This window comes from Papio anubis, chromosome 2 (genome assembly GCF_008728515.1).
Source record: "Papio anubis isolate 15944 chromosome 2, Panubis1.0, whole genome shotgun sequence".
In the NCBI taxonomy this organism is placed as follows: Eukaryota; Metazoa; Chordata; class Mammalia; order Primates; family Cercopithecidae; genus Papio; species Papio anubis.
Window position 1 is genome coordinate 33,353,227 of NC_044977.1, and position 12,454 is coordinate 33,365,680.

Genomic DNA, 12,454 nt, shown 5'->3' on the forward strand with positions numbered 1-12,454 from the left:
TAGGAGAGTTTGGTAAGAACAGTTAAAGAGGCACAACTGACCCTTTTGCTGAGTGTTTAGAAGAGGTATTCACTGGAGTTAACTGCTCTGACCAACCCTTAGGAAGCTTTTTAGGATTTAAAAAAAAAAAAAAAAAAGGGCTGGGAGCGGTGGCTCACGCCTATAATTCCAGCACTTTGGGAGGTCAAGGTGGGTGGATCACCTGATGTTAGGAGTTCAAGACCAGCCTGGCCAACATGGTGAAACCCTTTCTCTACTAAAAATACAAAAATTAGCCAGGTGTAGTGGTGCAGACCTGTAATCCCAGCTACTCGGGAGGCTGAGGCCTGAGAATTGCTTGAACCCAGGAAGCAGAGGATGCAGTGAGCCAAGATCCTCCCACTGTACACTCTAGCCTGGGTGACAGAGTGATACTCTGTCTCAAAAAAAAAAAAAAAAAGAAGAAAAAAAGAAAAGAAAAAAGAAAGAAAAGAAACGCTGGTCCTTGAGTTCACTTTGTTAACAAAGCAGATAAAACAATTTATATGCATCTCTCCCACCCCATCCCATTTTTGGCAGAATATAACAAGAACAAAAAGTAACGGACTTCATGGGTTTAAGTAAAGGAATATATACCATTGTTTTCTTAGTTTTTTTTTTTTAAGTTTTCAAATTTTAATATGGGTTTTTTAAATGTATTATAAACTTCTGTGGGGCTTTTAAAAAATCCCTACCTAGGCCGAGCACGGTGGCTCACGCCTGTAATCCTGGCACTTTGGGAGGCCAAGGCGGGCGGATCACAAGGTCAGGAAATCAAGACCATCCTAACATGGTGAAACCCCATCTCTACTAAAGATACAAAAAATTAGCCAGGTGTGGTGGCACATGCCTGTGGTCCCAGCTACTCGGGAGGCTGAGGCAGGAGAATTGCTTGAACCCGGGAGGCGGAGCTTGCAGTGAGCTGAGATCACACCACTGCACTCCAGCCTGGGCGACAAAGCCAGACTCTGTCTATTTAAAAAAAAAAAAAAAAAAAAAAAAACCTACCTATATCAGGTTCTTCTATGTTTTAGCAGGTCTCAGGTCTCAATTTCCCATTTTTAGATGGCAGGCCTATTTTTAAAGGACCAATTCATACTTTAAAATATGTGTACACACACACACATACTTACACACACAGAGACATATAGAAAGTCTATATATTTTTTGAAGCACCATTTCACATCTACCAACAAGAAAAATAATAAACAAATTCATATCCTCATTATAATTCTGTTATGAAGGATAATAATGTAATATACAATGCCATATTCAAACTATAAATACTATCAGTAAATGAAAATACTGACAGTTTAAATCTCTGTTCAGAAATATTTTTAAAGTAAGGCTCAAATAAATGTGTAGATTACAAACACACTATTTCCTGATCAATCCTAATATTTAAATGAATGCAAAAGAATTTATTTCAAGATCAAATAAATAAAATGAAGAGAGAATACTAAATTAAACTTAGCTGATGAAACATCCATTGTTAACTGAACCCATGCAAAACTCCACAATACAACTAACTGCTTTTACCCTTATGGCCTGATGCAAAATGCAAGCACAAAATGGAGAATACGTATGTACTTAACTTGTTAGCTTTCTATATGTAAGGCTAAATAATTGTCTAAGGAAGACCTTTGCTTTAAAGAATCTTGGCACATTAAAGGAACACAGCTCCCTAATTTGAAGAATAAGACACACAATTCAGATAATTTATGGATTGTTATAATTTAGAAAGAAGCCTCTATCTACACCAAACTTTGAGAATAAAGGCTGATTGAACAATTCATTTATTTGCTAACTGCTTGACTTTAACTACAGACATTTAACTCAACATCAGTTCAACATCTGCCATAGGTAAGAAGCTGTTCTAGATGCTGACATTAGCCAGCACTTGGTTATGAGCCACTGTGTTTTATCAAGCTGTCTATATTTTTCAGTAGCAACTTAATTATATATTCTATAAGTTATCAACAATCAAGTTTAAAATCTAGGCTCCCTCCTACTACCCAGTACATGACAAGATGATCTCCCCCAATTTCCAGCTAATTAGTATTTAGGAAATATCAACTTGGAAATGTAAATCTACTTGGAAACTAAGAAAGTACACCATGCAGCTGAAAATGAAAGATAACTTGTTTTCTGACAACCCAGTATCTGCATCTGACATGGCTTCCCTACATTCAGAAGATAACTGAAAACTGATTATACAAAGACACACACACACAATCCTTCTCTTCATGTACATGTCTGTGCACACGCACACACAAATACATTTGTAATCTCATTACCTCTACATTTCGCTTATCAGTATTTAAACAGCTGAACTGCAATCATGACCTAGAATATGGCTTATGTTATGGGCAGGTCTGTTTGAGGACTGCTTGGAAGAGTCAGAGGCAGAGGAATTTGCTATTGTAAGCAAAGGTGACATTGCTGAGCCATCAGGAAGTGCTGTAGCGATTTCTGGAAACAAAGATGTCATATTAAAATTGGATAAATGAGAGTTGGTCATGTGCATTGGTGGCATATCTGGGAGAAGAGGAAAACTTGGTTGAGCAAACCCAACAGGTCTGGGAGGAGATAAAATTGATCCAAATCGGTTATTTAAACTTCCACTGTTTACCTTCTCTGTGCTGGGATTTGAGAACATCTGATTAGGAAAATAGGGGATTGAAATATCATTGGACAGTGTAGGATGAGCAGGAGAGTATGGAGGATAGAAGGAGGGCAGAGTATTTTGCGGATCTACCGGGATGAGGGCTGGAGTTCGAGTGGCACTAGGCTGAGTAACCTGTGGAATGAAAGAAGCATTAGCATTTATTGGTGGATTCATGCCACCCTCAGGAATAAAAGAAAAACCAAAATTTTGTGACAGTGTATGCTGATCAGGACCTGAATTATCATTAGGTACTTGTGGGCTATCAGGCATGAAACGAACAATACTTCCTCTCTTCTCTGTAGCAGGTTGTTGACGTCCAAGAATCATACTGCCACCAGTAGAGAGAGGAAGATGGGGAAGACTTGGATCAAAGACATTACTTTGCCTTTGGTTTCCAGAACGATTCCTTTCAGGTTGACGAATTTTGGAACCACTGCTGTCTTGCAGGGGATGCCTTGATCTCTGGGGAACTGAAGAATTAGCTTGACGTACAGGAGGGCCTTGATCACCATTTCCATGAGACACAGATGGATGTGGCAACGCTGGCCTTGCAACCCCATGCATGTTGGTTGTGACTGGAGGGTTCATGTGGCCCTTGGTCGCATGACTGTCAGTAATCCTCATGGGATTGGATTTCTGCACAGAAACATTGGGGCTTGTGTTTCGACCTTGAATATCTCCTGAGGAAGAGGAACTTGAAAAAGGAATATTCAAGGTGCTGTTCCTGGTGTTAATTGCACCTAACGACATGTCACAACTTTCCCTATTCTGACTATCACTATCTCTTCTGATATGGACATTTTCATGAGTTGGGGGACAATTATATTCAATTGCAGAGGATGGACCACACTGTGTATTCCTCTGATGTTCTGAGAGTGACCTCTGGCTCCCAATGACCTGATCACTGAGGTGAGGGGCAAGTAAGCTCTGCATGAAACTTTGGTGACAAGTATTTTCACTGTCCCTTGATGGAATACCATTTCCTGTTGGGATGCTCTGAACTGGTGGGTAAGGTAATCTCTTTTGACGGTCAATTGGTGGTGGGCCAGTATTTTGACTAATTCGAAAAGCCTGGGACTGCATACTCCGCAATGATGATACAGGGTTACCTATTTCATTGTTTCTTGAAGATTGTACTTCAAAATTACTCTGGGGCTGTTGACTAGCTCCACTTGGTTTAAACGTCTGACAATCGGAAAGGCGGATATCTGAGGCTACAGTGTGGTCCACACGACCCTGCATATTATGAATAGCCAAACTCTTATTTCTGGGAACATCAAGATAGCTTCTCATTTCAAGCTGATCTGAAACTCTGGAACCCTGAATTGATATCCCCATTCTCTGCTCTGAATTAGAAGATGTCTTTCCAATGAGTGCCTCAGCAGAATAACTTGAAACTCTATTTCTCTCCGGCCTGTGTGGAGTACAGGTCATGTCTGAAGATCTAGTCACAATACTTGGTTGGGACACCATTTGCTGCTCTAAGCCTCTTGATGTCAAAAGCCTCTGCATTGGATTATGCCCAGATACATGTTCAGATGAAACCCCTGAACCTTGCTGTCTGCTTCCAACATCCTGCTGTTGGTGCATAATATCTTGATTGAGATGGTTCTGGGGATGGTTATGATGGTTCCGACTAGTTGAAGGGTTTTCACAGCTCTTCTCTGTCTGGGAGCTTCCAAAGTGTTGCTGCATTTGTTGCTGCATCTGCTGATGGTGGGGATGTGGCTGTCCACTCTTGGATCGGGACTGGTCAGTTCCATGGTGCTTGGGTTGTAAGGAAAGCTGAGAGGCCTGGGTGCCCTGAACAAGATTCCTCTTTTTCTGCATCTGAACTTCCTGTTGCAGAGTCCTCTGTTGGTGGACATTATGGGGCTGAGAGTGGACAGAGCTCTCTGCATGAGGTACATGATGCTGCATTTGATATAAGTGATGCCTCTCTCTTAACTGCCCTGCTTGTTGTTGTTGCTGCTGTTGCTGCTGCTGCTGCTGCTGCTGCTGCTGCTGCTGCTGCTGCTGCTGCTGCTTTATGTAGAGATGGTTACTATGAAGGTGAGATACCCCTTGAGCTGGAACATGCTGCTGCAGGGCCTGTAGATGTTGACTTGCCTGGGTTTGCTGCTGCTCAGCAACTGAAGGCTGAGAACCACAATGAACTTCAGTTTGCCTCAATGCAGGAGCCACAAAGTTGTTACTAGGTGGAAATAATCGTGTAAGGCCATCTCCATGAGCTGGGTTGCTAACAGGCACAACCGAGTTTGAAGAATTAGGAGGGATCTGACTGACCATCATTTGAGTTTGATCAGAAATGGTGTCTGGAGTTCTGCTCATCAGGGACATACTTTCAAGCCTGAGGGGGGCTGGCTGACAGTGCTTTTGCCGTTTAGCTGAAGACAGTAAAAGGTCATCTTGGACAGCACGCTTAGCGGAATCCTTACGGCTTTCATGACTTGGCTTTAAGAGTGGCTCTTGAATCTGTGAATTTGGTATGGTACTAGTCATAGTATTTAGCTGTTCTTGGGAATATTCGGTCATCAGAGATGGTCCAGGAGGTTGACTGTCATAGGAGCTAGATGAAACAGTCAGATTAACCGTTGCAGGCACAGTTGTTTGCTCTGAAGTTGGGGATAAACCCGCACAGCTGGCCAGAGGATGGCTGATGCTGCTCTGATGGATAAGATTATTCACGCTTAAACTGGTGATGTTTGGGGGCTGAGAAGGTGAAGCCTGTAAAGGTGCATTTGATGTTTTAATTCCTAGAGAACAGCTCGGTTTTTCAAGGGGCCTCTCCATAGTTGCTTCAATTGAATCCTGAGAATTAAATTCATTTGGTGTTGCTTCTGCCTGTCCTGTGCCATTCTCTTTAGGTATCTGTGATTTGAAAGGTGGGTCTCCCTCTAATGATGATGCTTCAGAAGGCTTTGAAGCAACTTCCCTTATATCAGCCTGGAGGCCAACTCTTCCCTTCTCCAGGTTCTCCTGGTCAAAAATAGCTCTTGCTGCAAGAGCTACTATATCGGTTTGCTCTACAAAGGTACAGCTGTCACATGTATTAGCTGTTGCATTGCTGGTCACATCTTCTCTTGTTGTTTCAGGAAGCATGGATGCAACTGAGAAACTACGACTACTGCCAGAGCTGGTTGACATGGGAGAGTCAGCCTGTCTACTGGTGATCAAAGAACCATTAATAACCTCTTGATCAGGCAGGCAGGAATGATGCTGTGGAGGATCTCTGTCATCACTGTTCATCAGTAATAGTTCCTGTTTGGGATGTAAATTCACACTTGAATCAACTATTTTAGGATTTTCTGAAGAAAAGTCAGGATGATCCATCTGATCAGAAAGAGACGATTTCTGAGGGTTTTTTTTTTTAGCAAGATCAGATAGCAATGTAGTTAAACCTTGCCCCTTTAAGAGACCTGTGGTTTGCATTGTATCTGATGAATCTTGCTCAACTCTGCAAGGTTCAGCAATGATTTCTACCTCAGAAACACAGTCAGTACTTGTAGTGCTTGTTGTAGATGACAAACCAGAAACCTGAGAAACCAAAATGTGAGGATCACTTGGAGATGGAATCAATACATTGGCTGAAGTGCAGGGTTTGGCAGCATCTGACAATGCTAAATGACTTGGTGGTTTATCCTGAGGTGTCTCTTGTTGCAGATTAGGGGTAGAATCTTTGGATTTTGCTGGGGCCATTGCAAAATGTTCGCTTGTTACAGATTCTTGGGAGGGTGAGCTGGACTTTTCTATTGACTTAGATTTGGATACAGACTCAGGTATTAATGATTCAGAGTTTAGAACACCCAAAGAATGTGAAGCAGAAACACTCACACTATTTGCCTGGGACATAGAGACAGGTGGTAATACAGCAGGGAAGCTTTCTAGCAGTCCATCATTACAGGGCAGCTCTGCTGAGCTTTCAGTGTTGGGGCAGTCTAACTTGCTCACATCTCTGACTGGATTCAGGGGACACGCTGACTTGTTTGCTGCTAAGTGTTTCCTGGCACCTGGCTTCTTATTCAACCTTTTAGATTTCATGTTAGGAGGCAAACAAGCAACAGTGTTCATCGAGGAAGTACTCACTAGATTATAAGTACTGGCTAGTGTGGCTGAACTATCTGTTGTCACAGGAGGTGCTGCAGTTGCTAATGAAACACAGTTAGCTGTAGTGGTTTGACTATTTGCAGCAGTTTGAGCATTGGCAGGCTGGCTAATAGACAATTGTACACAGCTTTGCCCAGCCATCTGTGATATGCTTTGATTGAGGCTGGCCAAAGCACCAAATGTATTCAGGGCAACATTGGTATTTGGATCTTCGCTGGTGGTGGGTTGAATAATTTGCATAGGGGTTTGATTTGTAGTTCCTGATGAAGACATCACAGGCTGCAAAGCAAAGAGCTGTCCATTTAAAGAAATGGTTTGAGGCTGTTGGTTTGACATGGTAACAGAAAAAGTCTGTGTTGAGTTAGACACTGATAAAGATGAAGGTCTTGGTAATATGTGGACAAGATGCTTTCCTCCAAAAGTCTGTGGTGTTGAAACATTTTGCACTGAATTATTAGACCCTATTACAGTATTGGCTCCATTAATAGGGAGTCGAACAGAACCAGGAGGTGGAGCAGAGAGGAGTGGCAAAGGATTCTGATTAGCTGCCTGTATGATTACTATCTGTTGACCTACTGTGTGGTTGGGAACTTCTGCTCTCATCACTGTTGGGCATGGGGTGGTGCTGGGTGGTTGAAGAATTATAACATTTTGATTAGTTGGAGCTGCATTAACAGCTGACCCAACTGGCTGAGCCATCTGAATCACCTGCATTGCTGAATTCAGTGGAAGGATATTTTTGGGAGGCTGAGATTTAACTTGTGGCTGGGCAATTAGTGGCTGCATAGGTAAAGATGGACAAGAAGGCAATGTTACAACTACTTGCTCAACTGGCTGCCCATCTGCTGGAAAGGAATTATTCAAGTTGATGCCTGTAGCCACATGTCTACTGTGGTTACTTGTGGTAGGGCTAGTACCAGACTCATTTAATACTGGAGTCACAGCAGAAGACGGTGTCTGGCTTAAGGGCTGAATAGTGTTTCCCGCCAGTTGCAAAGTAGTCCACGTTGTCTGTGTGTTTCCAGCTGAAGAAATTCGTGTAAGGCTATTAATGTTTTTCAAATCTGAAGTACTAACGCTTGAAGAAGGCAAAGAACAAGACAGAGTCCAACCATTGTCCAAAGGGTTTCCCGAAAGAGTGCTTATAGGAATGGTGGCCTTCCCTACTCCAGGGGCAGATGATGCCACCACTGTAGCTGTACTTGTCAAGTCTGCACTCTTGCTAATGCTCATTGGAGAAGAATCATCTGCAGTTCTGGGAGGCTGGGAGCAGACTGTGGTGGTAACTGAAACAACAAAAGTGTTTTGAAAATCACCTCTGAAGTCCTGTATGCTCAGGCAGGACTTGTTTCCATGGTGCACTTTAGTGGCAGTTGCTGAGGAGCTGAGGGGGATGTTTACAGCACAAGGGGTCATTTTCTTCAATAATTTGGGGTTCTCTTGTCCATTCTTATTTTCAGAAGAATTTTGATCATTTAAACATGTGTGCAAAGAATGATGTTGGTGAGGCTCAGGTCCAACTGAAACAGCAATCAGTGAGCCACTAGAGGCACCAAGCACACTTGATTCGCTTTCAGAGGTGGGAAGCTCGAGAACACTCTGAGCAGAAATGGCAGCAGGAAGACAAAGAGGAACAGGCTGGTTGGTAGCCAATGCAGGAACTGTGGTCTGATGCCATGGCTTGTTTTCAGAAGGGTAAACTCCAGAAATAGATATAGGAGTCACAAGATTGCAAGTCCTCTGTACTGGCACCACATTGGCGGTCTGCTTTTGTAAATTATGACTAACATTAAAAGTTATCCCCTGAACAGCTGTTCCCTGGCTGTTTCCACCAGGCTGATTCCCGTTGGAATAAACAATGATATTTTTTTGAACCTGGTCACTAGGAATAACAACAGAGACCTTCGAGTTTTTGAGATTTCCTTTCCAGTGAATTGTGGGGTCATCATATAAGCATATGTCATTAGCTTTCAGTAACTCAATATATCGGCCATTTTCTTTTTGAATTTCTTCCAGTTGTTTCCGTAGCTTTTTTATTTCTTCAGCTATAACATTAAAAACAAAAATTTATAAATACCTGGGAATGTCAGTATTTACAATAACTTGATAAAGAACTGTATACTAAACTACTGAATTCTAATAGTAGCATTCTAAATACCTCAACTGAGACTCTTCAGCTCTTTTCTAATACAACTTCTTTTTTCTTTTTAGAATGATATCCTAAATCCCTCTGCCCTCCTTTAAAAAGTATAAATCTTTAAAGGTCAACTGAAAAATTACTCATAATGTAGAAACCTCAAAATTCCCAATTTAAAAATTTCCAATAGGGCAGCTACATAGCTGAAGTAAGGGAAGACATACTGCTATCATGGTAACATGCTAGGAAAATAACATTGAATATCAGTATGCCATTTAAATGCTGCAGCAGCCAACATTACCTGTGATAGTAACAGACAGTCTCTTTATTTTTTATTTTATTTTTTTGAGACAGAGTCTTGCTCTCTGACCTAGGCTGGAGTACAGTGGTGCAATCTCGGCTCACTGCAACCTCCACCTCCCAGGTTCAACCAATTCTTCTGCCTCAACCTCCCAAGTAGCTGGGATTACAGGTGCACACCAACACTCTCAGCTAATTTTCATATTTGTAGTAGATTCAGGGTCTCGCCATGTTGGCCAGGCTGGTCTTGAACTCCTGATCTCAAGTGATCTGCCCATCTTGGCCTCCCAAAGTGCTGGGATTACAGGCATAAGCCACCATGCCCAGATGACAGTCTCTTTTATAAATGGCTTTAGTTTCTATTTTACCCTTTGAAACAATGGAGACAAAAAGGAATAGAGCACATAAGAAGTAAAGTGGCACCAAAGTGCACCAAAGAAAGCGTCGACAATGGAACCTGCACTTTGCTTGGTAGGGACAATGCAGGTATGCTACTGAGCAGTGAGGACATTGTCACAGCCCTCCTTTCTAAGGTAGATAGCTTCATCTATGAGTACCACCAATAGGGCAGACTTAGCTGCTGGTATATGCTCTGTGACCCCACACATCCCCAGCTGCCTTGAAACAGTGGAGAGTATTCTCATTCCTTTTCCAAAGCAGCCTATTCTCCAGGCTAACACCCTGTGAGGGAGCCTGAAATGAAAAGCTCCATTCCAACAAAGACAAGCTGAAACTAGCAGATCATTTTTCTTAGTTTAAAACTAAGAGACAAAAGAAAGATAACAGTGTCCACGGACAGTAGAAATTAAAGAACAATCATTATGGACCAAATAATAATCACGGTTCTCATTTACTGTACCTTTACTACCTGGCACATTTCATTCATTATTTAACAACAATGACAACTATAACAGCTAACATTTATCAAGCAATTACCATGTGCTAGGCTTTAATCTTAAGTTCTTGTATTATCTCTTTTAATCCTCATAAGAACCATGAGATAGCAACTTATATTTTATTATCACCACTTTTAGATGTGAGAAACAGGCTCAGAGCAGTTACTGGGACTTAGAGAGGTTAAGTAACTGGCCAAAGGATACTGAGTGAGTAAATGAAGCTGAGACGCAAACCTAGGAGGGCCTGAGTCTAAGGCCATTGCTTTGGCCACTAGATACGTGCACAGTGAGCATGAGGAAGAAGCCACCCAGAGAAAAAAGAGGATACAGCAGACGCACAGAAAAAGAATCAGAGAAATAATGATCATGACAGAAATAACAAACACAGATGTAGGCTGCCTTAGATCCCACCCCTAACCCCCGCCTGTCTGGTCAGCTTTTTCGGAGTCCCATGCAACTTACATTTTTCAACGATTTCCCTTTTTCCTAAGGTAACTTGATTGCCTCAACCTCTGTGCTTTGAAATCAAAGGAGCCTTCATTAGGAAAGTCTACTCATCATTCTGTCTTACATACCCTTCTGCGGGGTGCCTCAAATGGTCACTAAACACGGATCATTTATCTATCTGACGGCATCACAAAAGGACCTGGGCCATAAACACCAGCTAAACCAGGTGAGTGGGGAAGCTGCTAATATTTAACTAAAAGTAAACAAGGAGAATTCTGAATGCTGACCTCCTAGGTATGCTTTCCAATATCTTTCCCATCCATTACAACAAACACAGCCTGGCACTGGCCTTACCTCAGGCAATTCTGCCCTTTTTTCTCTCCTTTTAAGGTGGCCTACTGAGTTGTCACAGGAAATTCTCTCCCTGCACTTGTCAGGGGCATAAATAAAACACAATTTCAAACTGGCCTACCCTGAGCTTTACACTTGCCTGGAAAATTTATTTTCCACTGCTATAAGGAAACTTTCTCTCCAATGCTAATGGAAAAAGAGAACTCATTTGATGGCATTAAAAAGTCACCTTTATCTAAAAATCAAATATCATTAAATGATCAGGCAGTTTGATGCACACAAGTAGTATAAACAAAATGAATGTTTTGGCCTTTTTTGTTAATGCATAGTTAAGTCTTGGCACAAGAATATCCTAATCTTGTTTTTAAGTTTCACTGAGCAGAACTCCCCCCTTACATCTTCTTATGGGATTGCCCTAACTGCAATGTCCAATTGGAATAAAGGAGATTTAGCATTACCAGTATCATGAGTTAGGCAAACATGAAATACACAGAAGAGTTCAAAGTCAAAACTATGTATGCCTGCAAGGTAAGAGGTGCTCACAGAGGAGGAGAAAGAGTTAGACTGAAATGAATGTATTGGTAACACTATTCTTCCAGACCCACTGAATGCAGGGTCTTAATGTTTTGGGGCCAAAAAGCTTTCTATATCATAATATAAATTTCACTGTGACACAAACACCTAAACAGTTTTTAAAATAACAAAAAGTAAGAACTTTTAAATCTTTACCTTGTTCATTGTTTCCTCCATTAAGCAGGAGTTCATCATTTTGCCTTTTCAATTCTGTTATATATTTAAAGGCTTGGTCCAGGATCATATTCTTGCTCTGCCCAAGAAAATTTTAAAAGTTTACAAGTTTCACTAAAGGGTAAGAACTTGCCAGATGAAACTCTAAGCTTTGTCTTTATCACATATATATGATACGTATCTTCTCAAAATTTAAAATAGGCACTATATTCAAAAGCTTTTACTGTATATTTTTCATTTATTAAATGGTCATTGGGCATCTAATGTGTGGCAGGCTCTGTTTTAGGCACTAGGGCTATACTAGTATAACAAACAAAGTCTCTGTCCTTGAAGTATACACACGCGCGTGCACACACACACACACACACACACAGAGGAATGCTATGAAGAAATATAAAGCAGGGTAAGGGGGAGCCAGAGTGATGGTGGAGGTTGCTCTCTGCAATGGACTGAATGTTTGTGCCCCCTAAAATTCATGTCTAAACCCTTATCCCCAGTGTGATGGTATTTCAGAGGTAATTAGGTCATGAAGGTGGAGCCCCCATGATAGGATTAGTGCCTTATAAGAAGAGACAGAGATGATCTCTCTCTGTCTGCCACTTGAGGACATAACTAGGAAGTGAGTCATCACCAGGAAGTGAATTGGCTGACACTTGATCTTGGACTTCCCAGCTTCCAGAACTGTGGGAAATTAAGTTACCCCGTCTATGGCATTTTTGTTGTAGCAGCCTGAACTAAGACACTGAGAACATTTGTTGTATATGGAGGTTGGGGAAGGGCCCT

At 41.7% G+C, this 12,454-nt stretch overlaps 1 protein-coding gene across 3 annotated transcripts in view; it reads right to left on the minus strand.

Annotated features, from left to right (window-relative positions):
• Positions 1-996: 996 nt before the first annotated feature.
• The window catches only part of USF3 (upstream transcription factor family member 3), a 43,119-nt gene continuing 31,661 nt past the window's right edge, over positions 997-12,454 (minus strand). For 2 of the 3 annotated variants that reach the window (XM_017955148.3, XM_017955149.3), the window contains 2 exons: positions 11,654-11,750; positions 997-8,838 (listed from right to left, as the gene is read on the minus strand). In XM_017955148.3, coding sequence (XP_017810637.2) covers positions 2,339-8,838; positions 11,654-11,750 — 6,597 coding nt within the window. In that variant the 3' untranslated portion in view covers positions 997-2,338. The remainder of the gene's footprint in view (positions 8,839-11,653; positions 11,751-12,454) is intronic. The other variant, XM_021934068.2, reaches the window with a different exon arrangement.